At 44.0% G+C, this 26,979-nt stretch overlaps 1 protein-coding gene across 6 annotated transcripts in view; it reads right to left on the reverse strand.

Annotated features, from left to right (window-relative positions):
* LOC121535202 (ras GTPase-activating protein nGAP) overlaps positions 1-26,979 on the reverse strand; it is a 114,656-nt gene that overhangs the window by 39,595 nt on the left and 48,082 nt on the right. For 5 of the 6 annotated variants that reach the window (XM_041842027.2, XM_041842025.2, XM_041842024.2 and 2 more), the window contains exons 2-3: positions 25,255-25,382; positions 24,775-24,898 (exon numbers count right to left, since the gene is read on the reverse strand). In XM_041842027.2, the coding sequence (XP_041697961.2) occupies positions 24,775-24,898; positions 25,255-25,382 (252 nt within the window). Of the gene's footprint in view, positions 1-20,759; positions 21,105-24,774; positions 24,899-25,254; positions 25,383-26,979 lie in introns of those variants that run through there. The other variant, XM_041842028.2, reaches the window with a different exon arrangement.

The raw sequence follows: 26,979 nt of genomic DNA on the forward strand, positions 1-26,979 counted from the left end.
CTATATAAGGTCCCAAAGTTAACAGTGCATGTCAGAGCAAAAACCAAGCCATGAGGTCGAAGGAATTGTCCGTAGAGCTCCGAGACAGGATTGTGTCGAGGCACAGATCTGGGGAAGGGTACCAAAACAATTCTGCAGCATTGAAGGTCCCCAAGAACACAGTGGCCTCTATCATTCTTAAATGGAAGAAGTTTGGAACCACCAAGATTCTTCCTAGAGCTGGCTGCCCGGCCAAACTGAGCAATCGGGGAGGTGACCAAGAACCTGATGGTCACTCTGACAGAGCTCCAGAGTTCCTCTGTGGAGATGGGAGAACCTTCCAGAAGGACAACCATCTCCGCATTACAACACCAATCAGGCCTTTATGGTAGAGTGGCCAGAAAAAGCCACTCCTCAGTAAAAGGCACATGACAGCCCACTTGGAGTTTGCCAAAAGGCACCTAAAGGACTCTCAGACCATGATAAACAAGATTCTCTGGTCTGATGAAACCAAGATTGAAGTCTTTGGCCTGAATGCCAAGCGTCACGTCTGGAGGAAACCTGGCACCATCCCTACGGTGAAGCATGGTGGTGGCAGCATCATGTTGTGGGGATGTTTTTCAGCGGCAGGGACTGGGAGACTAGTAAGGTTTGAGGGAAATATGAACGGAGCAAAGTACAGAGAGATCCTTGATGAATACCTGCTCCAGAGCGCTCAGGACCTCAGACTGGGGTGAAGGTTCACCTTTCAACAGGACAACGACCCTAAGCACACAGCCAAGAAAACGTAGGAGTGGCTTCGGGACAAGTCTCTGAATGTCCTTGAGTGGCCCAGCCAGAGTTCGGACTTGAACCCGATCTAACATCTCTGGAGAAACCTGAAAATAGCGGTGCAGCGACGCTCCCCATCCAACCTGACAGACCTTGAGAGAATCTGCAGAGAAGAATGGGAGAAACTCCCCAAATACAGGTGTGCCAAGCTTGTAACGTCATACCCAAGAACACTTGAGGCTGTTATCGCTGCCAAAGATGCTTCAACAAAGTACTGAGTAAAGGGTCTGAATACTTATGTTAAACGTGACATTTCATAAATTTTTTGTGCAAACCTGTTTTTGCTTTCTCATTATGTGGTATTGTGTGTAGCTTGATGAGGGTAAAAAACTATTTAATCCTTTTTAGAATAAGGCTGTAACGTTAACTTTTAGGGAAAAAGTCAAGGGGTCTGAATACTTTCCGAATGCACTGTATAATTGTCATTTTTGGTCAACGATCTACACAAAATAATCTAATGTCAAAGTGGAAGAAAAATTCACAGATGTTTTTAAAAGATTTATGAAAAATAAAACAGTAATATACCTTGATTAGAAAAGTATTCAACCCCCTGAGTCAATACATTTTAGAAACACCTTTGGAAGCGATTACGGCTGTCTCTTTTTGAGTAATTCTCTAAGAGATTTGCACACCTGTATTGTGCAATATTTGCCCATTATTCTTTTCAAAATTCTTAACGCTCTCTGTCAAGATGTTAGGGATCATGGCAAGACAGCAATTTTCAAGTCTTGCCATAGATTTTCAAGCAGATTTAAGTCAAACATGTAACTTGGCCACTCAGGAACATTCACTGTCTTTACATTTACATTTACGTCATTTAGCAGACGCTCTTATCCAGAGCAACTTACAAATTGGTGCATTCACCTGATGATTGCCAGTGGGACAACCACTTTACAATATATACAGTGGGGAGAACAAGTATTTGATACACTGCCGATTTTGCAGGTTTTCCTACTTACAAAGCATGTAGAGGTCTGTAATTTTTATCATAGGTACACTTCAACTGTGAGAGACAGAATCTAAAACAAAAATCCAGAAAATCACATTGTATGATTTTTAAGTAATTAATTTGCATTTTATTGCACGACATAAGTATTTGATCACCTACCAACCAGTAAGAATTCCGGCTCTCACAGACCTGTTCGTTTTTCTTTAAGAAGCCCTCCTGTTCTCCACTCATTACCTGTATTAACTGCACCTGTTTGAACTCGTTACCTATTTAAAAGACACCTGTCCACACACTCAATCAAACAGACTCCAACCTCTCCACAATGGCCAAGACCAGAGAGCTGTGTAAGGACATCAGGGATAAAATTGTAGACCTGCACAAGGCTGGGATGGGCTACAGGACAATAGGCAAGCAGCTTGGTGAGAAGGCAACAACTGTTGGCGCAATTATTAGAAAATGGAAGAAGTTCAAGATGATGGTCAATCACCCTCGGTCTGGGGCTCCATGCAAGATCTCACCGCGTGGGGCATCAATGATCATGAGGAAGGTGAGGGATCAGCCCAGAACTACACAGCAGGACCTGGTCAATGACCTGAAGAGAGCTGGGACCACAGTCTCAAAGAAAACCATTAGTAACACACTACGCCGCCATGGATTAAAATCCTGCAGCGCACGCAAGGTCCCCCTGCTCAAGCCAGCGCATGTCCAGGCCCGTCTGAAGTTTGCCAATGACCATCTGGATGATCCAGAGGAGGAATGGGAGAAGGTAATGTGGTCTGATGAGACAAAAATAGAGCTTTTTGGTCTAAACTCCACTCGCCGTGTTTGGAGGAAGAAGAAGGATGAGTACAACCCCAAGAACATCATCCCAACCGTGAAGCATGGGAGGTGGAAACATCATTCTTTGGGGATGCTTTTCTGCAAAGGGGACAGGACGACTGCACCGTATTGAGGGGAGGATGGATGGGGCCATGTATCGCGAGATCTTGGCCAACAACCTCCTTCCCTCAGTAAGAGCATTGAAGATGGGTCGTGGCTGGGTCTTCCAGCATGACAACGACCTGAAACACACAGCCAGGGCAACTAAGGAGTGGCTCCGTAAGAAGCATCTCAAGGTCCTGGAGTGGCCTAGCCAGTCTCCAGACCGCAATAGAAAATCTTTGGAGGGAGTTGAAAGTCCGTATTGCCCAGCGACAGCCCCGAAACCTGAAGTATCTGGAGAAGGTCTGTATGGAGGAGTGGGCCAAAATCCCTGCTGCAGTAAGTGCAAACCTGGTCAAGACCTACAGGAAACGTATGATCTCTGTAATTGCAAACAAAGGTTTCTGTACCAAATATTAAGTTCTGCTTTTCTGATGTATCAAATACTTATGTCATGCAATAAAATGCAAATTAATTACTTAAAAATCATACAATGTGATTTTCTGGATTTTTGTTTTAGATTCTGTCTCTCACAGTTGAAGTGTACCTATGATAAAACATTAAAGACCTCTACATGCTTTGTAAGTAGGAAAACCTGCAAAATCGGCAGTGTATCAAATACTTGTTCTCCCCACTGTGTATATATATATATATATATATTATTTTTTGGGGGGGTGGGGTAGGGGGAGGGTAGAAGGATTACTTTCATCCTATCCCAGGTATTCCTTAAAAGAGGTGGGGTTTCAAGTGTCTCCAGAAGGTGGTGAGTGACTCCGCTGTCCTGGCGTCGTGAGGGAGCTTGTTCCACCATTGGGGTGCCAGAGCAGCGAACAGTTTTGACTGGGCTGAGCGGGAACTGTGCTTCCGCAGAGGTAGGGGGGCCAGCAGGCCAGAGGTGGATGAACGCAATGCCCTCGTTTGGGTGTAGGGACTGATCAGAGCCTGAAGGTATGGAGGTGCCGTTCCCCTCACAGCTCCGTAGGCAAGCACCATGGTCTTGTAGCAGATGCAGGCTTCAACTGGAAGCCAGTGGAGTGTGCGGAGGAGCGGGGTGACGTGAGAGAACTTGGGAAGGTAGACCAGACAAGACGGGCTGCAGCGTTCTGGATGAGTTGTAGGGGTTTAATGGCACAGGCAGGGAGCCCAGCCAACAGCGAGTTGCAGTAATCCAGACGGGAGATGACAAGTGCCTGGATTAGGACCTGTGCTAGGTAGGGTCGTACTCTGCGAATGTTGTAGAGCATGAACCTACAGGATTGGGTCACTGCTTTGATGTTAGCAGAGAACGACAGGGTGTTGTCCAGGGTCACGCCAAGGTTCTTTGCACTCTGGGAGGAGGACACAACGGAGTTGTCAACCGTGATGGCGAGATCACGGAGCGGGCAGTCCTTCCCCGGGAGGAACAGCAGCACCGTCTTGCCGAGGTTCAGCTTGAGGTGGTGATCCACTTGGTAAGCAACTCCAATGTAGATTTGGCTTTGTGTTGTAGGTTATTGTCCTTCTGTAAGGTGAATTCCTCTCCCAGTGTCTGGTGTAAAGCAGGTTTTCCTGTATGATTTTGCCTATGCTTAGCTCAATCCTGTTTCTTTTCATCCTGAAAAACTCCCCAGTCTTTGCCGATGTCAAGCATACGCATACATGATGCAGCCACCACCATGCTTGAAAATAATGAGGCAGTTACTCAGTGATGTGTTGTGTTATGCCCCAAACGTAACACTTTGCATTTAGGCCAAAAGGTGTATTCCTTTGCAGTGTTTTTTTGCAGTATTACTTTAGTGCCTTGTTGTATACATAAGCATGTTTCGGAATATTTTTGTTCTGTATATTTATATTATTCTTTTCACTCTGTCATTTTGGACATTATTGTGGCACTACAATGTTGATCCATCCACAGTTTTCTCCCATCACAGCCATTGACCTCTGTAGCTGTTTTAAAATCACCAATGGCCTCATGGAGACATCCCTAAGTAGTTTCCTTCCTGTCCTGCAGCTCAGTACAGAAGGACGACTGTATTTGTGATGTATCTGGGTGGTTTAATACATCATCCACAGCATAATTATTAGCTTGACCATGCTTAAAGATATATTCAATTTCTGATTTGTTATTGTTACCCATCTACCAATCCCTGCCTTTCTTAATACACTTTCGAAAAGCTCCCTGGTCTTTGTAGTTGAATCTGTGCTTGGAATTCAACACTTGACTGAGGGACCTTACATATGTACTGTATGTATGGGGGACAGAGGAAGGGATAGTCATTCAAAAATAATGTCAGCCCCTATTATTTAGTCCATATAACTTAAGGATTTGTTAAGCCAAATTCTACTTCAGAACTAATTTAGGCTTGTCTAAACAAAGGGGGTGACTACTTCAACAGGCAAAACGTCAGTATAGGGACAAAGTGGAGTCGCAATTCAACGGCTCAGACACGTCGCGAACACCGACGTCTTGCTTCCGGACAAGCTAAACACCTTCTTTGCCCACTTTGAGGATAATACACTGCCACCGACGTGGCCCGCTACCAAGAACTGTGGGCTCTCCTTCTCCATTGACGACGTGAGTAAGACATTTAAGCGTGTTAACCCTCGCAAGGCTGCCGGCCCAGATGCCATCCCTAGCCACATCCTCAGAGCATGCGCAGACCAGCTGGCTGGTGTGTTTACGGACATATTCAATCTCTCCCTATCCCAGTCTGCTGTCCCCACATGCTTCAAGATCATGCATATCACCTCTACCTTACCTGCCACCCTAGACCCACTTCAATTTGCTTACCGCCCCAATAGATCCACAGACAATGAAATCGCCATCACATTTCACACGGCCCTATCCCATCTGGACAAGAGTAATACCTATGTAAGAATGCTGTTCATTGACTATAGCTCAGCATTCAACACCATAGTACCCTCCAAGCTCATCATTAAGCTCGAGGCCCTGGGTCTGAACCCCGCCCTGTGCAACTGGGTCCTGGACTTCCTGACGGCCCGTCCCCAGGTGGTGAAGGTAGGAAACAACACCTCCGCTGATCCTCAACACTGGGGCCCCACAAGGGTGCGTGCTCAGCCCACTCCTGTACTCCCTGTTCACCCATAACTGCATGGCTAAGCACGCCGCCAACTCAATCATCAAGTTTGCAGACGTCACAACAGTAGTAGGCTTGATTACCAACAATGACGAGACATCCTACAGGGAGGAGGTGAGGGCTCTGGGAGTGTGGTGCCAGGAAAATAACCTATCACTCAACGTCAACAAAACAAAGGAGCTGATCGTTGACTTCAGGAAACAGCAGAGGGAACACCCCCCTATCCACATCGATGGGACTGCAGTGGAGAAGGTGGAAAGCTTGAAGTTCCTCGGCGTACACATCACTGACAAACTGAAATAGTCCACCCACGCAGACAGTGTGGTGAAGAAGGCGCAACAGCGCCTCTTCAAACTCAGGAGGCTGAATAAATTTGGCATGGCACCTAAAACCCTCACAAACTTTTAAAGATGCACAATTGAGAGCATCCTGTCGGGCTGTTTCACTGCCTGGTACGGCAACTGCACCGCCCGCAACCGCAGGGCTCTCCAGAGGGTGGTGCGGTCTGCCCAACGCATCACCGGGGGCAAACTACCAGCCCTCCAGGACACCTACAGCACCCGATGTCATAGGAAGGCCAAAAAGATAATCATGGACAACAACCACCCGAGCCACTGCCTGTTCACCACGCTATCATCCAGAAGGCGAGGTCAGTACAGGTGTATCAAAGCTGGGACCAAGAGACTAAAAAACAGCTTCTATCTCAAGGCCATCAGACTGTTAAATAGCCTTCACTAGCACATTAGAGGCTGCTGCCTGTGATTAGCAATCACTGGCCACTTTAATGAACTCCTGAGTGGCGCAGTGGTCTAAGGCACTGCATCGCAGTGCTAACTGTGCCACTAGAGATCCTGGTTCGAATCCAGGCTCTGTCGCAGCCGGCCGCGACCGGGAGACTAATGGGCGGCGCACAATTGGCCCAGCGTCGTCTAGGGTAGGGGAGGGAATGGCCGGCAGGGATGTAGCTCAGTTGATAGAGCATGGCGTTTGCAACGCCAGGGTTGTGGGTTTGATTCCCACGGGGGACCAGGATAAAAAATAATATGTAATCACTAACTGTAAGTCGCTCTGGATAAGAGCGTCTGCTAAATGACTGTAATGTAATGTAATGTTAATAAATGGAACACTAGTCACTTTAATAATGTTTACATATCTTGTATTACTCATCTCATATGTATAGACTGTATTCTTTCCTATTCTACTGTATCTTAGTCTATGCCGCTCTGACATTGCTCATCCATATATTTATATATTCTTAATTCCATTGCTTTACTTAGATTTGTATATGTTGTGAAATTGTTAGATATTACTTGTTAGATATTACTGCACTGTCGGAGCTAGAAACACAAGCATTTCTCTACACCCACAATAACATCTGCTAAACACGTGTATGTGACCAATAAAATTTGATTAGATTTTTATTCAACGACTGTATTTTAGTTATTTAATTTTTATTAATTTGTAAACATTTATAGAATTTTCTTTTCACTTTGACATTATGGAGTATTTTGTCTAGATCAATGAAAAAATTACAATTAAATGTATTTCAATCCCACTTTGTAACAGTTCCAGGGGGTGTAGACTTTTTATAGGCACTGTATGTGATCGTGTCTCAATGTATGAAATTATTGATATTTTCAAATACAAATCTCTTTTTATGCTTAGTTGTGGTCAATTTGCAGTGTACAAATTATTATAATTATGTTCCGCCCCCCCGACCATCCGTTTCGCCAAAAATCAGCCCATGGCTGAATCTATACTGAAAAAATATATAAACGCAACAATTTCATTGATTTTACTGAGTTACAATTCATATGAGGAAATCGGTCAATTGAAATAAATTCACTATGCATTTCACATTACTGGGAATACAGATATGCATCTGTTGGCCAAAGATACCTTTAAAAAAAAAAAGGGCCTCAAGATCTCGTCACTGTATTTTTGTGAATTCAAATTGCCATCGATAAAATTCAATTGTGTTCATTGTCCGTAGCTTATGCCTGCCCTTACCATAACCCCACCGCCATTATGGGGCACTCTTGTTCACAGCGTTGACATCAGCAAACCGCTCGCCCACACAACACCATACACATGGTCTGCGGTTGTGAGGCCGGTTGGACGTACTGACAAATTCTCTAAAATGACGTTGGAGGAGGCTTATGGTAGAGAAATTAACATTAAATTATCTGCCAACAGCTCTGGTGGACATTCCTGCAGTCAGCATGCCAATTGCATGCTCCCTCAAAACTTGAGACATCTGTGGCATTGTGTTGTGTGACAAAACTGCACATTTTAGAGTGGCCTTTTATTGTCCCCAGCACAAAGTGCACCTGTGTAATGATCATGCTGTTTAATCATCTTCTTGATATGCCACACCTGTCAGGTGGATGGATTATCTTGGCAAAGGAGAAATGCTCACAAACAGGGATGTAAACAAATTTGTGCACACAATTTCAGAGAAATACGCTTTTTGTTTCTGGGATATTTTATTTCAGCTCATGAAACATGGGACCAACACTTTACATGTTGCGTTTATATTTTTGTTCAGTGTAGTTTCCAACCCCTGACTTACAGTGCATTCAGAAAGTATTCAGACCCCTTGCCTTTTTCCACGTTGTTACATTAGCCTTATTCTAAAATGGATGAAATAGTTTTTTTCCCTCATCAATCTACACACAATACCCCATAATAGAAAATCAAAAACAGGTTTTTAGAAACCAGAAATATCACATTTACATAAGTATTCAGACCCTTTACGCAGTAGTTCGTTGAAGCACCTTTGGCAGTGATTACAGCCTTGAGTCTTCTTGGGTATGAAGCTACAAGCTTGGCACACCTGTATTTGGGGAGTTTCTCCCATTCTTCTCTGCAGATCCTCTCAAGATCTGTCAGGTCTTTCCAGCGATGTTTGATTGGGTTCAAGTCCAGGCTCTGGTTGGGCCACTCAAGGACATTCAGAGACTTGTCCCGAAACCACTCATGTGTTGTCTTGGCTGTGTGCTTAAGGTCGTTGTCCTGTTGGAAGGTGAACCTTCGCCCCAGTCTGAGGTCCTGAGCGCTCTGGAGCAGGTTTTCATCAAGAATCGCTCTGTACTTTGCTCCATTCATCTTTCTCTCGATCCTGACTAGTCTCCCAGTCCCTGCCGCTGAAAAACATCCCAACAGCATGAAGCTGCCACCACCATGCTTCACTGTAGGGATGGTGCCAGGTTTCCTCCAGACGTGACGCTTGGCATTCAGGCCAAAGAGTTCAATCTTGGTTTCATCAGACCAGAAAATCTTGTTTCTCATGGTCTGAGAGCCTTTAGGAATGATGGATGCCACTGTGTTCTTGGGGACCTTCAATGCTGCAGAAATGTTTTGGTACCCTTCCCCAGATCTGTGCCTCGGCACAATCCTGTCTCGGAGCTCTACGGATAATTCCTTCGACCTCATTGCTTGGTTTTTGCTGTGAAATGCACTGTCAACTGTGGGACCTTATATAGACAGGTGCGTGCCTTTCCAAATCATGTCCAATCAATTGAATGTAGCACAGGTGGACTCCAATGAAGTTGTAGAAACATCTCAAGGATGATCAACGGAAACAGGATGCACCTGAGCTCAATTTCGAGTCTCATAGCAAATGGTCTGAATACTTATGTAAATAAGGTATTTCTGTTATTTCTTTTTTATACATTTGCACACGCACAAAAAGAACTGTTTGTAGATTGATGAGGGGGAATAAACAATTTAATCCATTTTAGAATAAGGCTGTAACTTAACAAAATGTGGAAAAAGTCAAGGGGTCTGAATACTTTCTGAAGGCACTGTAATATAGTGCACTACTTTTGACCAGTGTCCTGGTCAAAAGCAATGCACTATATAGGGAATATAGTGCCATTTGGAACACAGTCCTAGACTTCCACAGCCAGTTCTGCTGCTGTTGTTGCAGCAGCTGCATACCAGACTACCTTCTGCCTTACCAATGCTGCACAGAGCAAAGAAAGCCACGTCTTCCAAATACAGAAGTCCCAAACTATCCGTCACATTGAGATCGCTGGCCGATATCCAGGGAGCGATTGATTGGAAGCTAAATTTAGCCCCTTGAGGATAAGCCCTGTGCAACATGATTGCAACCAGTGCTGTGAAAGAAGAAGCCAGAACCATTTGATGCTCTGTAAAGAAAACAAGTTTTACCAGACAAGATAATGAACTGAGATGACATCTAAACTAGAGCAACACCACACACGGCAACGAATCCCACATTTCAGACAGGTTGTGAGACACAGCTTGCAGCAGTCAGCATTATTAAAAAGATTACTTTGCAAAGTGCTACATCAAGTTCTCCCTCAGACACTGTGCTCATGGCACCCCTGGCTGCAGCCCGGTTGGTCTTATAAATGGTGCATGCATCATAATTCAGAGCCGAGTATGTGAGCGGAGTGGGGGCGGCGCAAGGAGCGGAGCGGCGTGAGGAGCGGAGCATGCCCAATTTGACTGGAGCGCAGAGAGTTTCCCAAAGGCTGGAGCGTAGCGCTGTAGCTCACTTCACGAGCTCAGAGCATGCCCGGCCCAGCATGCATTTATTTGTAAGCTATTTGTGTGCTGATATAGCCCCTTGCTTTAGCTACAGTCATGGAGTTCGCTAAATATTTTCATAAAGAAACTGATAAAACACCAGTGCAAAAATCAAGGTGACTTTACAAAGATGATGAGGACCAAGAGCAAGAGAGGGAGTGTGGTGATATAGTTTCCACAACTAAAGAATCATTGTGGAATCTGAAAAGACACGCATCCCGAAAGCATGATGGTGTACTATATGCACATGCAAACAGAAAGGAACGAGGTGCTTAGCTAGCTAAGGGTGTCATTGTAGCAAAGTATTTATACACAAAAAAAAACAATCTCTTAAAACTTTTGTTCATTTTCGTTCTATTATCTATACAATAGGCTATTATTGATTTTGGACCAATATGCCTGACATAGGAGCTTTCTGTTTTGATAGGGTTATTTTGCCTTAAAACCTTTAGGCCTACCTATAGAAAAATACAATATTTTGTTTCATGATTTAGCTTTGTTCATCTTAATATTGGAATAATTGAAAGAAAAGGCTATCATAATTCATGTTACGGCTGGGCGATATATCGAATTAATTTGAATGAATGTTTTTGCACGATATTCCAAATGCCTGTATTGCAAGAATCTATTTTTTGTTTTTGTTGTTTTTATGAGCGTTTATGTCTGCTTGTTTTCATGTTGTCTTTTTGGTCTCGTCTCCTTCGCTCCTTCTGTGCTGTGTCCGCCTTTTAATTTACACCATATTAAATTAAGATTACGAGATGCTCATGTCTCCGCCCTAACAATTGGAGTTGTTGTCCCAAAGGCGGGAAAGCAGGCGACAAGCTTAGGTCCAAAATAAACCCATAGAAACGCATTGGGTTTATTTTGGACAGATTTTGGCGAGTAAAACCTCTCGCTTCGCCTCTTCCTCTCTGTTTACACACACATACACTAAGCCCCTGCCACTCACACCAACAAAGTTCAGAGATTACTTCTTCCTCTCCGACAAGTGTTTTCAACTCACTATTTGCATTTGAGGTTTGGTCCAACAGAATCGGTCATATGGACATTGAGACATTATTTTACTGTAATAGAGTTTAAGTTAACCTTTCTAACGATACCCTTTTTATGTCTCAACTACTCAAATTGTGCGCAGAGCACACACTACTAAAACAGGAGTATCAATGAACATTGATTCTGGAAAATTCATGCTCAGTTCGTCGCGCGCGGGTTTAGTCAAAGACTGTTATACTAGCTGTTTAGTATTTTTATATAAATGTACAATACGCATAAATCACAATTATATAAGGAATTGGCAACTCGTTCTTATTTTGAGAAATAAGGTAGGCAACTTGATTTCAACATCTGAACAAAGTGGACAGGCTAGCATGCTGTTTAAACAGTTGGAGACAGACAGAAGGGTGTGTTCATAACAATTCAACTGTTCTGTGTTGTTTATGTGTCTAGGCTTATTTTGGTGCTAATTTAAGGTAGGCTATCATTAGGCTAATTAAGCTTTAATGTATATTTATAGAGAACAAGACGCAGCAGCAACGCCATGATGGGGTTAGTGGACTGATCCAGAAAGTGGGGAAACTTGTGAAAAGTGTTAGGAAGAGTACATTGAACACAGAGGAAAGGGACAGATTGGGAGAGCATCCCACATCAGCCTGCATGACAAGATGGAACAGCCAATTACGCATGATTGAATCTGTGTTGAAGTTGTTCGAAAGAGACCGAAGTCTACCTCCGATGCAAAACTCACCCTAAATGAAGTGCGTCGGCTACAGGTCCTGGTGGAGGTTCTGACACCACTAGCTGACCTCACCGATAATATGCAGAACGAGTTGGGGACCCTGTGCATGATTCTCCCTGCCGTGTCTGGAATAAATAAACTGTTGACTACCGTGTCTCAGTCCATAGACATTGCTGCTTTTCCAGAAACACTATCAGATAACGTCTCCACTTGGTACAGGCAGTACTAGAATGATAAACATCTTGTCCTAGCCGCTGTCCTGGACCCCAGGTTTAAAACTGAGTGGGTGATAAGGGATGAGCTGGTGCGACCTCCTTGTGAAGGAAACAGAGGCATCTGCCTCTAACCCTAAGAAGTTCTTTGCCACCTTCTCCTTCCTTCTGAATCCCCCCCCCCTCCTCCCCCTCCTCCCTCTCTGTGGATGACTTCGTCAACCATTTTGAAAAGAAGGTTGACGACATCCGATCCTCGTTTGTTAAGTCAAATGACACCGCTGGTCCTGCTCACACTGCCCTACCCTATGCTTTGACTTCTTTCTCCCCTCTCTCTCCAGATGAAATCTTGCGACTTGTGACGGCCGGCTGCCCAACAACCTGCCCGCTTGACCCTATCCCCTCCTCTCTTCTCCAGACCATTTCCAGAGACCTTCTCCCTTACCTCACCTCGCTCATCAACTCATCCTTGACCGCTGGCTATGTCCCTTTCGTCTTCAAGAGAGCGAGAGTTGCACCCCTTCTCAAAAAACCTACACTCGATCCCTCCGATGTCAACAACTACAGACCAGTATCCCTTCTTTATTTTCTCTCCAAAACTCTTGAGCATGCCGTCTTTAGCCAACTCTCTTGCTATCTCTCTCAGAATTACCTCCTTGATCCAAACCAGTCAGGTTTCAAGACTGCTCATTCAACTGAGACTGCTCTTCTCTGTGTCACGGAGGCTCTCCGCACTGCTAAAGCTAACTCTCTCTCCTCTGCTCTCATCCTTCTGGACCTATCTGCTGCCTTTGATACTGTGAACCATCAGATCCTCCTCTCCACCCTCTCCGAGTTGGGCATCTCTGGCACGGCTCACTCTTGGATTGCGTCCTACCTGACAGGTCGCTCCTACCAGGTGGCGTGGCGAGAATCTGTCTCCGCACCACGTGCTCTCACCACTGGTGTCCCCCAGGGCTCAGTTCTAGGCCCTCTCCTATTCTCGCTATACACCAAGTCACTTGGCTCTGTCATATCCTCACATGGCCTTTCCCATCATTGCTACGCAGACGACACACAATTCATCTTCTCCTTTCCCCCTTCTGATAACCAGGTGGCGAATCACATCTCTGCATGTCTGGCAGACATATCAGTGTGGATGACGGATCACCACCTCAAGCTGAACCTCGGCAAGACGGAGCTGCTCTTCCTCCCGGGGAAGGACTGCCCGTTCCATGATCTCGCCATCACGGTTGACAACTCCGTTGTGTCCTTCTCCCAGAGTGCAAAGAGCCTGGGCATGACCCTGGACAACACCCTGTCGTTCTCCGCTAACATCAAGGCGGTGACCCGATCCTGTAGGTTCATGCTCTACAACATTCGCAGAGTACGACCCTGCCTTACACAGGAAGCTGCACAGGTCCTAATCCAGGCACTTGTCATCTCCCATCTGGATTACTGCAACTCGCTGTTGGCTGGGCTCCCTGCCTGTGCCATTAAACCCATTCAACTTATCCAGAACGCTGCAGCCCGTCTGGTGTTCAACCTTCCCAAGTTCTCTCACGTCACCCCGCTCCTCCGCACACTCCACTGGCTTCCAGTTGAAGCTCGCATCTGCTACAAGACCATGGTGCTTGCCTACGGAGCTGTGAGGGGAACGGCACATCCGTACCTTCAGGCTCTGATCAGTCCCTACACCCAAACGAGGGCATTACGTTCATCCACCTCTGGCCTGCTGGCCCCCCTACCTCTGCGGAAGCACAGTTCCCGCTCAGCCCAGTCAAAACTGTTCGCTGCTCTGGCACCAGCAGCACCTAACCCTGCCCCTGAGCAAAACGAAGTGCCCAAAAGTGCCCTCACATGTTTGGCTTCTACTTCATTCAGCAGCAGTGGTCCTCTATAAACAAGAAAGAAGAGGTAGAGGAGTACCTAATGGCCATGAGAAGCAACGCAGACGAGGACGTTATCACCTTTTGGAAAGACAACTCTGTATCCCTACCCCCGCCTGGCAAGAGTGGCCCGAAGGGTGTTTAGCATCCCCAGTGGCTCTGCGAGTACAGAGTGTATTCTCCACTGCTGGCCTCTGCAGGCACCATCGCATGAGCCTGAAGCGAGAGAATCTGGCCAAACTCGTGTTTCTAAAAGTGAATTCTAAAGGCACTGAGCCTAATAAGTAGGGTGTTCACCCATAAAATGATTAATTCATTGAAGGTTTATAAAAATATGTCCATTCAATAGAGAGAAAAAAACTATAGTCCAAACCCCATGTTAGAAGTTAGATGATTTTCTCAGAGAATTTTGCATGTTTAGAGTTAATGTAATATCATCATGGGCATGATCATAAAGTGGTCACTGCTCAATAGAACTCTGTGGCACTGCTCCACGGCAGAACGGCGCTAACTTCGAATGTCAACTGACACGCTAACTTGTGGCTGCATGTTCGTGAGAGAAAACATTGGCTTTTTCTAAATGAAATCCGCTGAATACAAAACGAAATAGGGACTTAATATATATTTATTAACAAAGCTAACCGACTGAATTTCAATATCCACCCTCCGCGAAAACAATCTATTCCTGTTTTCGTTGTGTCTTTCCCTTTAGAAATCACCATAGAAACAGCCCCTCAACGTAGATTGATCGCCAATATAGCCAATGAAAGCCAAGGATCTGAAGATGAAAATGACGAGGGTATTAATTTGATTTTTATTGGTCCAACCTGCGGAAACACCTCCAAATGTTACCACCTCCCAACTCCAAATATGGATGAGATACAATCAAGAACGGTGCGGTCTAAACTAGCAACGGTCACAGCAAATTAACATTCTTATTTTCATCAACATTGTCAAGTACAAGTATATTCAGGTTATAATAAGGTTGGAATGATTCATTCTATATAATTTATAATGATATAAGGCAAAGAAAACTACGTTGTGACATTAATTTCGTTGCACCAACTTGAATTGCCCTGTTTTCCTCTACAATCTAGAGCAGTGAGGCATTTTTCATTTCATTTTTATTTAATTCTAAGTAAGTCACAGCCTATATGTGCAATTTATAGACTATAATGATTTAATAAGACAACATTTTGTTTAAATGTTGAGTGCTTAATGTTCCTGCCAGCCTAGTGTGTCGCACTCGCAAATGCTTCACAATTTATTTATTTGTAGGCTATAGCCTTGAAATAATTGAAATAATAGGCTAACGATACAGCCTAAATAATATTTTTTTGTTCCTTCTTAGGCTACCTGTTTTGGCTCCTGACCTATTTAGAGTGTTTATATGCAGTTTAATACAACATGTAGCCTATTTAAAATGATGAGAGCTTCTTACAGTCACCTTTTCATGTTGTTTATTAAAATACTTTTCATTCAAATCATATGGTTTGGTTTCAATATTTGAAATCAAAATGGTATGTCTATGTAGTCTCAAAAAGCGATGGGTGTTGGTTAAATTGTGATTTTAAACAAAAGGATGAATGGAGCGAATTTGGAGGCCGTTTTTTTTCCTGTGAGCAAGGAGCCTGAGCCCTCTGGCTGGGGGTGGCTTGGAGGGAGAGAGACACCTATCAAACTTCATGCACATCCTTACTGCTTAATAACAACTATGGACATTGACAAACAGCACAAAGTAAAGATGATCAAAGAAGTTACGCACATCTTCAGTTCAGTGTTCGTGAAAGATGCTAGCAAACCCATCATATGGAGCATTACATGTATACAGTATAGAACCTAAATGAAAAGAAACAGACAAACTTCAGAACCGAACATAACGGCTTTTAAACGATGGTGCTCTGCACATATGAGATTTAAGCATGAATAATCAACTTAATTTCAAACAATAGAGTCTATAGAAAAAAGACAGGAGAGTGAATCTGTACCTCGGTCACAGCTGTTCCCCATCATTTGAGGATGAGATGGACAGGGTCAGCCAGCATCCGATTGGCTAAACACAGACCATCACCATCAGCTAATGAGGCAAAGTCATTTCCCTTTAACTGTCCATCTTCTACAGTACTATCAAGCCATCCCATTGAACTCAGATTTTTCCAAGATCATCCCAGGATCTCAGTTTTCTTAATGAACTAGTTTTGTTCCTGCAGTCTGGCATCCCACGTATTTCTCCCTGAACTAGCACTCTATGCTTCTCCTGGTCCCACTCTCACTCCCCTTCTCTCTTGGAGTCTCCCTCCGCTATATACCTCCCTCTCCTTCTTCCTTTCCCTATCACACTCTCGCTCGCTCTCTCCTCTTGGCAGCAATTCTAACCTTCACTTCATCAGACTCTCCTTCTTGGCATGCCAGCAGTGGAAGAGATTTTACCGCATTTATTCAATCAATTGCTGTAACTGCACTCCACCATTCCTCTCAGCATAACAGAACAGTACTGCAAGTACATCCCTCTTCAGTCGCGCTCTCTCCCTCCCTCCCTCCCTCCCTCCCTCCCTCGTTCTCCTTCTACCTCTCTCTGTGTACTGAAGCATCTGCTGGACTGCTACTGCAGCTGAAATGCAGCCTCACTGCTGGAACCACAGGACATACAGGACAAATTTAGAGCCACGCTTTAAGGCTAATTACAAAATAACTTGCTGCCTTATTCGACTGATGTAGGACACAACCCTGGGGGCTTTCTCATCATTGTGTGTGAGGGACAGGGGTGAGGGACAGAGAGGGACAGGGGTGGTGGGGGGAGAGAGAGAGAGAGAGAGATAGAGAGAGGGAAAAGGGTGGGAGGAGAGAGAGAGAGAAACCAAAAATATATGAACCCCCTGTACAAGACCATCCTTATCGTCAGTCGGAAATGGCAATTTGCAAAATTGGAAGATTTGCCACAAGCTGCAGTGATTCACCACTTTGTCTAAAAATGAATTAGAAAATTAGAAATTTCCACTAGTTAGGCCCAACTGCAAGATCCAGCCAGATTTCTCATTATGCACAAAAAGATGACAAAGACTGAGTTCGTGTTCATTTACAAAGTTACTATGCAGCATTCCACACAGATAAAACTCCAGACCCTTGCTAAAAAGCTGTTCTTTGAACTATCCCTCATTAGTCCAAAAACTCAGCTGTAAAAATGTGCAGTGGTTGGGAGTCAACTTGGAAAAACAACAACAACAAACAACACAGATTTGTGGATCAGCAATCCCCGGTAACAGTATTTGAACAGCGCAGCAGTGCCTTGTCCTCTACCTCAGAGGTTTAGTACATGTTCGGCTGCATAATTTTGCTAGGGAAATCCTACATTGTTGACCATTGTGCAACATATGACCCAAGTTACACAACACTGAAAGTTACTTAAACTGCAGAATTATCCTCTGGGAATATGATTTCCATATCATGCAGTAGCAACAATGGTGTGGGCGTTGAGAGTTAAGCACGAACTTGGGGCTGGGCTAAGTTCAATAATAGCCCCAAGTACTTCGAAATATGAATTATTGATGATCACCATCCACACTTCATATCAGATATCGCAAGCACAATGAAGTGGTGAGTGGCCAAAGGAGCAGCAAACAAGAAGGATGTTTTCAAGACATTTTCATCTTTAACCTTTAGTTGCATCAAATTAATTGTGATCTATTGAAACCATATGATGGTCCTCTGTAGCTCAGCTGGTAGAGCACGGCGCTTCTAACGCCAAGGTAGTGGGTTCAATCCCCGGGACCACCCATACACAAAAAAAAAATTATGCACGCATGACTGTAAGTCGCTTTGGATAAAAGCGTCTGCTAAATGGCATATTATTATATTATTATTATGTTCAATAGCATGCATGCTACATTGTGATTTCTTACCCCCTTATGTTTGGAAATAATGGAGCACCTTGAAGTAGAAACAGCATACAAATAGCCTACCATACCAACTATTGTACATGCTAACAAGGAGGATCTAAGATCATAGGCTAATGAATGGACATGGTGGACCTGATCCTAGATTCGCACTCCTACTCTGAGATGCTTTATGAATACGGCCCAGATGATTAGGCTAGCAGCTACCTGGTATAAACGGGGTTCTGGTAGGAATCTCCCAGAAAGCATCATTTCTAATTCCAGCCGGGGCCTAATTTCCCCACGTGGCAGGCAATGCATTTTAACCCTGTGCTTATCTTTTAACACAATATTGATTTCAGGAAGGCCTGCACCGAATCAATTGTTTAACTGGATTTTCAGGAACAGATGCAGCAGGAGGCAAGGCGTCTCAAAATGGTAACATATTCCCTATATCGTGCATTACTTTTGATGGGCCCTGGTCAAAAGTAGTGCACTATTTAGGGAATAGGGTGCCATTTGGAACTGGACCATGTTGTCTGCAGGCAGCACAGGCCCCACCAGACTGCCTGACGACTGCTTGCCTCACCACTAGCTCCTGTAGACAGCCCTGAGTGGTGACCTTGACATACTGTGCTAGATAAAGGCTGGCTTGGCAAACACTGGCAAGTGCCGCTGGCTGATGGTAAGCTTTCTTGACTTGAATGTGAAGTTTTGCCAACACATGGCTCACCTTTGTTTAACCAGCTAAAAAGCTGCTCATAGCAAAAATGTGAATGGAGTTACCTTTCTAGCTAATAGGCTGTTAGAGTTTACACTTCCTCTTCCAATTATAATGTGGGGAGACCAAAAGAACAAAAAACTATCTACCAAATCCATTCATTTTAAAAATGTTGATTACTTCTCCTTGCCATTATCATTCACCTGATGACCAAAAGTACGTAGACACCTGCTCGTCAAACATCTCATTCCAAAATCATGGGCATTAATATGGAGTTGGTCCCCCCTTTGCTGCTATAACTGCCTCCACTCTTCTGGGAAGGCTTTCCACTAGATATTGGAACATTGCTGCGGGGACTTGCTTTCATTCAGCCACAAGAGCATTAGTGAGGTCGGGCACTGATATTGGGCGATTAGGCCTGGCTCACAGTCGGCATTCCAATTCATCCCAAAGGTGTTCAATGGGGTTGAGGTCAGGGCTCTGTGCAGGCCAGTCAAGTTCTTCCACACTGATATCGACAAACCTGTATGGACCTCGCTTTGTGTACGGGGGCATTGTCATGCTGAAACAGGAAACGGCCTTCCCCGAACTGTTGCCACAAAGTTGGAAGCACAGAATCGTCTAGAATGTCATCGTATGCTGTACCGTTAAAATTTCCCTTCACTGGAACTAAGGGGCCCAGCCCGAAACCAAGAAAAACAGCCCCAGACCATTATTCCTCCTCCACCAAACTTTACAGTTGGCACTATGCATTGGGGCAGGTAGCATTATCCTGGCATTGGCCAAACCCAGATTCGTCCCTCAGTCTGCCAGATGGTGACTCCAGAGAACGCGTTTTCACTGCTCCAAAGTCCAATGGTGGCGAGCTTTACACCACTCCAGCCGACACTTGGCATTGTGCATGGTGATTTTAGGCTTGTGTGTGGCTGCTCAGCCATGGAAACCCACAAAGTTGCAATGTATCCATTGTCCAACTGTATTACAACTATACAAGGAATTCCTCTCAACCCATGGAACCAGTTATATGTCCAGGTAACAAGGCAATGCTGTTGACTTTATCCACTGTTACATACCTGTTTCCATGCCCTGTCTATTTTCACATGAATGCTTTGTGGCAGGTACTGACACTTCTCTGTAATTACATTTTATTTAAAAGAATTGCATGCAGTCATCTGGCAACAAAATACAGTAAACATTGGCTGTGAGCAGAGTAATCAACATAAATGTAATTACAGATAAGTGTTTTCCCCAAGGAGAGAATGTAAGTAAAAGAGTTGTGACAGAGTTGACAGATGCTATGGGCTTTAATACATGCTATTTGGCAAATACATTTCATAACGATTATAAACAACCTTTTGATTGACAAACCAAGTGAAGTAATGAGATTGCCTCCGAGTACTGTAGAAATGTCAATGATAATATCCATTCTCCAGACATACCTAAGGAAAAGCAACGACCTAAGGACAGCTGTGGTCAAACCCAGACAGTGTTCAACATTTTGGCTAACTATAACTGCCACAATGTGTCCGTTAGAGAACCGCAGCGAAGTGCAAGGAACCGGAAAATGTATTAACATATGTCCCCCACTAGATGACAGTAACCATTGTTTATTATCTTATGTTCAAGTTAAGGATGCCAGATAAACAATAACCTTGGAGAATAAAGATATTAAATAATTTGAGCGATTACGTGACCCCAATATCACGTGCTTGTCAACACGCTAAAAGTACCTGTTTTTACATATAGCCAAATTATGTTACATTGTATCTTACAACAAGGATATAACAGAGGCATAGCCTAAATGTGTCTGACTAAAGACTAGACAAATTGATTGAAATCCAAACAAATTCATAGGTGTTGTTTCGGGTGGCAAAAAGTCACAGGTTGCGCATGGAAAAGTTTATGATGTTGCAAAACCTCCACAGTACAGACGGTCCTCCTGAGTAGCGGCCCAAGAGTTCTCACACGATTGCTCTTTGTATTCTAGAATTGTTTGGCAAGTAAAAAATATTAATTAAAACGACTTGAACTTACCCCATATGTATTCCATAGTTTACAATCCAGAAATCACATTTCGCTGAAAATATACCAAGCAATGTCACAAGATCCTAGTGCTCGTTTACTATCTCGTCCTGGCTGTTATTTCGTCTCCTTTCAAGACATGCAGGAATGCAGAAAAGCCTGAGGCCAAACCAGTCAAACCCACACAGCCTTTCTCTTCTCTAGTCTTTTGAAATGAACACAACAATAGCAGCCCTTCCATCTACGAGCCACATGCGTACTCAAGATGCATCGTCGAACATCCCCATCAGAACGAAGCCTGTGCCCATCAGTCGCCTCAGTAAAAAGGGGGTGTGCGGCAAATGATCAAGCGATTATTTACAGTCAGGAGAGTTGATGGGATCACATCACAAGTTACTTACGGATACGCATGAATATAAACTTGTCAATAAGTGTGTTGCCCTGCAGAAATGTCAAGTCAAAAACTTTCACACGCATATCATAATCTTTCCATATGAGTCATCTCATCTCATTGATGCAGCAACCTCAGGTTTCAGCTGACCAAACGACCTGTATTGTATTGACCCTGTTACTACAAGGTTACAGGTGGAGTACAGGAAAAGTCAGTGAAATGCTTGAATTAAAATACTGTTGTTGTATACAAACCTAGAAGGCACCAATGGGTTCAATGCAGTGAGATTTATGACCTGTAAATTATTTGGTGGGGGGGACAAGAAGTACCAGAAATGTCACTGATTTCCCTCTAATAATGCAAGTCAGTGTCATGTGTCACAAAAACTAGTCATGTAAAAAAATGCCAATGGTGGAGGAATATAATAATATTGTGGCAAAACTATTATTTCCCTAGTAGAATACATCTAAACACCCATATAGGCTATGTCCCCAGAGCTCTATTAAATGCGGATCTCTCAACACCATATTTTGAAAACAAAAGGAAAATAAATGGACAATATTAAAGAAGGAAGACTTTTCATTAATCTCAGAAAGTTTCCTCTCTTTTTTTGTTTGCTCTACATGTCAATCAAAATGATAGTTGAATGCCAATAGAATCCCAGTATTGGCCTAAAACCCAGTATTGCAGGCACTTTGTCAAACAAGAGCACAGATTAACATATAAATAACCCCCTCTCCCCTGGTTGAGGGCAGGACAGAGAACATTAAGAGGGTCATCATGGGTGGATGACTCCCTGAGTTACAGGGGCTGCATGCATCTCAAATGGCACCCTATTCCTTATATAGTGCACTACTTTTAACCATATAGGGGATAGTGCCATTTGGGATGTAAGCCCATGTCCGTCCTCATTCCTCTACCCATCAGCTGCTGTCACAATACAACCAGCCCAAAGACCCCTTCCCTGTTCCCACTGACCCCTCAGCCCAGGACCCCTCCAGCCAGTGGCAGCACCCCTCCAGCCAGCGGCCGCACCCCCGCAGATTTCCCCAGTGAAGGCCCTGGCTGAGAAAAGCCCACATGAAGACAGTGGGGTCAGCCATGCTACTCGGACCCTGTGAGATGGATGGATAGAATGGACACAGGGTGCTTTGTCCCTGATACATTCCCAAAGACACCTACTCTACAGAGCATTTCCCGGCCTACGGACTACGGACTACAGTAGCAGAACGCAAACACTAACCGGCCTAAATTAAATGAAATTCTCATGAAAACAGACACAAGACATAGCAATCATTTTGTTATTATTACAACTTGTCATTTTGTTCCCTTTGGGAGTTTACCACGCACCAGGCAGGGAAGAGGTCAGCAGCAGTCCACAGACTCATCATGAGAGAATTAAGTTATTTCAGTTGATAATAATGCTTGCTGCTGCAGCTCTGTCATATTTTCTAAAAAGCTCTGCTGTAGTTTTTTATCCACCCAACAGATGCGTTTGTGCCATTGTTCTTCATACTTGCAGACTGCTTCTTTGTCACAGAGTGTGTATTACGAACTCAAGGAGGGATACATGGATAGTGATCAACCATCATCCAGATCAAGAATTTTGAGCCATTGGAGAGAAGATAAAAAAATTGCAGACTAGTTTAATTCTTGTTGCAGCAGTTAGTAATGTTCAGATGTGTCTGTATGCATTTTAAAAACTATAAGTACTCAATCATAACTGAATACTGCTCAGTGCACACATATCATTACATTTTAGTCATTTAGCAGACACTCTTATCCAGAGCGACTTAGTTAGTGAGTGCATACATTATTTTCTACTTCAAATCAAAAAGGTCATTACCATGATTCCAATTTCCAAAAATGTCATTTGATAAAACTACCAACATACAATTAGTAGAAAATAAGTAAAACTATTTCAAAATCATCTAACATGTATTTATTTATATCAACTATGGCGGAAGGCCTGTGTCTATAATGAATTTACTGTGTGCAGCATATCCTCTCATTAAAGCTAACAAGAAATTAGCATCCCAAATGGTACTCTATTCCCTATTTAGTACACTACTTTGACCAGATCCCTATGGGCCCTGGTCAAAGTAGTGCACCAAATAGGGAATAGAGTGCAATAATACGTGGGACGCACCCAAAGTCAGTGCATTGGTGTAACAGATTGGTGAACAAAAACTGAACAAAAATATAAACGCAACATGCAACAATTTCAACGAGTTTACTGAGTTACAGTTGCTATAAGAAAATCAGTCAATTGAAATAAATGTATTAGGCCCTAATCTATGGATTTCACATGACTGGGCAGGGGCGCAGCCATGGGTGGGCCTAGGAGGGCATAGGCCCACCCACTTGGGAGCCAGGCCAAGCCACTGGGGAGCTAGGCCCAGCCAATCAGAATGAGTTTTTCTCCACAAAAGGGCTTTATTACACACAGATATACTCCTCAGTTTCATCAGCTGTCCGGGTGGCTGGTCTCAGATGATCCCGCAGGTGAAGAAGCCAGATGTGGAGGTCCTGGCCTGGCGTGGTTACACGTGGTCTGTGGTTGTGAGGCCGGTTGGACGTACTGCCAAATTCTCTAAAACTATGTTGGAGGCGGCTTTTGGTAGTGAAATTTACATTCAATTCTCTGGCAACAGCTTTGGTGGACATTCCTACAGTCAGCATGCCAATTGCACACTCCCTCAAAACTTGAGACATCTGTGGCATTGTGTTGTGTGACAAAACTGCACAATTTAGAGTGGCCTTTCATTGTCCCCAGCACAAGGTGCACCTGTTTAATGATCATGGTGTTTAATCAGCTTCTTGATATGCCACACCTGTCAGGTGGATGGATTATCTTGGCAAAGGAGAAATGCTCACTAACAGGGTGTAAACATATTTGTGCACACATTTTGAGAAAAATAAGCTTTTCGTGCATCTGGAAAACTTCTGGGACCTTTTATATCAGCTCATGAAACATGGGACCAACGCTTGGGATCTTGGTCACCTCCCTGACCAAGGCCATTCTCCCCCGATTGCTCAGATTGGCTGGGCGGCCAGCTCTAGGAAGAGTCTTGGTGGTACCAAACTTCTTCCATTTAAGAATGATGGATGCCACTGTGTTCTTGGGGACCTTCAATGCTGCAGACATTTTTTGGTACCCTTCCCCAGATCTATGCCTCAACACAATCCTATCTCTGAGCTCTAAGGACAATTCCTTCAACCTCATGGCTTGGTTTATGCTCTGACATGCACCATCAGCTCTGGGACCTTACATAGACAGGTGTGTGCCTTTCCAAATCATGTACAATCAATTGAATTTACCACAGGTGGACTCCAATCAAGTTGTAGAAACATCACAAGGATGATCAATGGGAACAGGATGCGCCTGAGCTCAAGTTTGATTCTGAATACTTATGTAAATAAGGTATCGTTTTTTATTTTTTTATAAAATTCTAAAAACCTGTTTTCTCTTTGTCATTATGGGGTATTGTGTGTAGATTGATGAGGAAAATGTTTGATTTAATCCATTTTAGAATAAGGCTGTAACATAACAAAATGTGGAAAAGGGGAAGGGGTCTGAATACTTTCCGAATGCACTGTAAATGCTCCCTCCTCTCCAGTCTGTGGCCGTCTTACCTAGAATGGAGGCGCCCTCTGCCTGGAACTCTGGGAACTGTCCCTCTGATGGAACACTGACTGTCCGACGCAGACTCCTGCCCTTTGACGACTCTGTAGGACTATCAACCACCTCACCTGGCATCTGAAAAATCACAGAGAGGGAAGAACCGCAGGCACTGTAAGTAGGGCATCATCAGCACATTTATCATTTTTTATTTCTATAGTTCGTTTATTGAAACAGTAATAGTTTTCCTAGTAGCTTCGGAACATGATCAGCCTGGGACATATATACAATATTAATGTATTCTCTTTCATTACAATTTTTCCTGCACACACAGAAGATGGGATAGATTTTTAGAGATACGATGCAAGATGCAGCCCCCCCACTATCCACACCTTGCATTGTCCCTCTGAAATGGTGTGTGTACATGGTGGTAGAAGGGAAATGGTGTGTGTGCATGGTGGTAGAAGGGGGGTAGTATTAGGAACTTCACTCACCTCTTCCTCCTTGTTGAGCAGGATGAGCTGGCTATCAGTCAGGATGCAGTACTTCCTCTCCCACATACTGGTCTCGGAGTAGGGCGACTGGCCGCAGGAAAAGCGGTGTGTGGGTGGTCCCTTTACATCTGCACAGAGGGGAGAAGAGACACCTTAGAGGGAGGAAGCAGCACAGAAGATCCCACGGTAAACCAGGAAGATGCTAAATAAAAAAAGGTTAAGGAACAGGTTATAATGAACATTCTCTTCACTCTTTCAACTTTACTTTATACACCACCTTTTGTATGCACTGATAGGATGCCATAGTGAAGTGAACTGCTTTTTGGCTTGTGCCTCATTATGACTGATCAAAGTCTGCTGCCTAACAGAAAATAGATAATCACGAGACACAGCTGTATTGTTGATCCCACTGACTGAGAGGAACCAGCATTAGGTAGGAAATTTAATTAGCACCAACTCTGTTCAGCCCAGAGAAAATAAGGTGAAGTCATCACAGCTTGTCTGTAGAGGGCAGGGTTGTCCTCTGCTAAGCAACAAAGAATGGATTTCACTCCATTAGGCTACTGCATGCTATTGCAATTACATTATATATAGATTAATATGCTATAGATTATATGACATGCAAAACTGGGGAAGGTGAACCCATAACCTTGTCAGAAGAAAAGCAATAAAATAAATGGTTTAATTCCCTTGCCCAAGAAATAATGCATACCTGAAACCAAGCTTGATAGTCTACCTAACCTAGCAATATAATTATTGCAAAAGTATGTGACATTACAAAATGATCTATTCATAATTATAAACTGGGTGGTTTGAGCCCTGAATGGTGATTGGCTGAAAGCCATGGTATATCAGACTGTATACCACGGGTATGACCCCAAAAATATTTTTACTGTTCTAATTACTTTGGTAACCAGTTTATAACAGCAATAAGGCACCTCGGGGGTTTGTGGTATATCCGCGTTGCGTCATGCATAAGAACAGCCCTTAGGCGTGGTATATTGGTCACATACCACACCCCCTCGGGCCTTATTGCTTAATTAATTCACAGCTGTCTGTCAACCCATCATTATGTGATGATGGAGATGCACTGCCTTGCGTCCATTAACTGCCTCACTGCTCCTACAGGATGTCTTGTGCAGGATGTGACCTTTTCCCTACTGGTGAGATGGTTCCATCCCAAATGGCACACTATTCCCTATATAGTGCACTACTTTTGACCAGGGCCCATAGTGCACTATATAGGGAATAGGGTGGTATTTGGGATGCAGCCAATGTTTTAGGAGGTAGCAGACATAGCAGGCAGGCAATTATAGTTGATGAGGTCATTGCAAGCCAAAGGGGGCTTTTTGGGATTAGATATTAAAGTGTTGTATTCAAGGTTCATCAACCCCCCCGGGTGCATCTGCCTGATGCTAGGCTAGCTGTCTGGTTGGTGCATTGGTGCAGGGTAGTTATGGAGAAAGCAGAGTGCATAGGTCATGCCCCCATGTCACTGAGCATAAGTGGGAAGTGCTATAGGTCTATAGGCGACCCTTCAGGCTTAATCAATCTCCTTGGACTAACAAGGTTGAGTCCAAAGGAGGCCCTATTCCCAGAGGTTTATGTACTATGCCGCAAGTGAGGCAGTCATTGGCCGTGTCCCAAATGGCACCCTATTCCCTAGTGCACTATATAGGGAATAGGGTGCCATTTGGGAGACAACCAATGCTGCCCCCCCCCCCA

Source organism: Coregonus clupeaformis, chromosome 21 (assembly GCF_020615455.1).
Source record: "Coregonus clupeaformis isolate EN_2021a chromosome 21, ASM2061545v1, whole genome shotgun sequence".
Classification (NCBI taxonomy): Eukaryota; Metazoa; Chordata; class Actinopteri; order Salmoniformes; family Salmonidae; genus Coregonus; species Coregonus clupeaformis.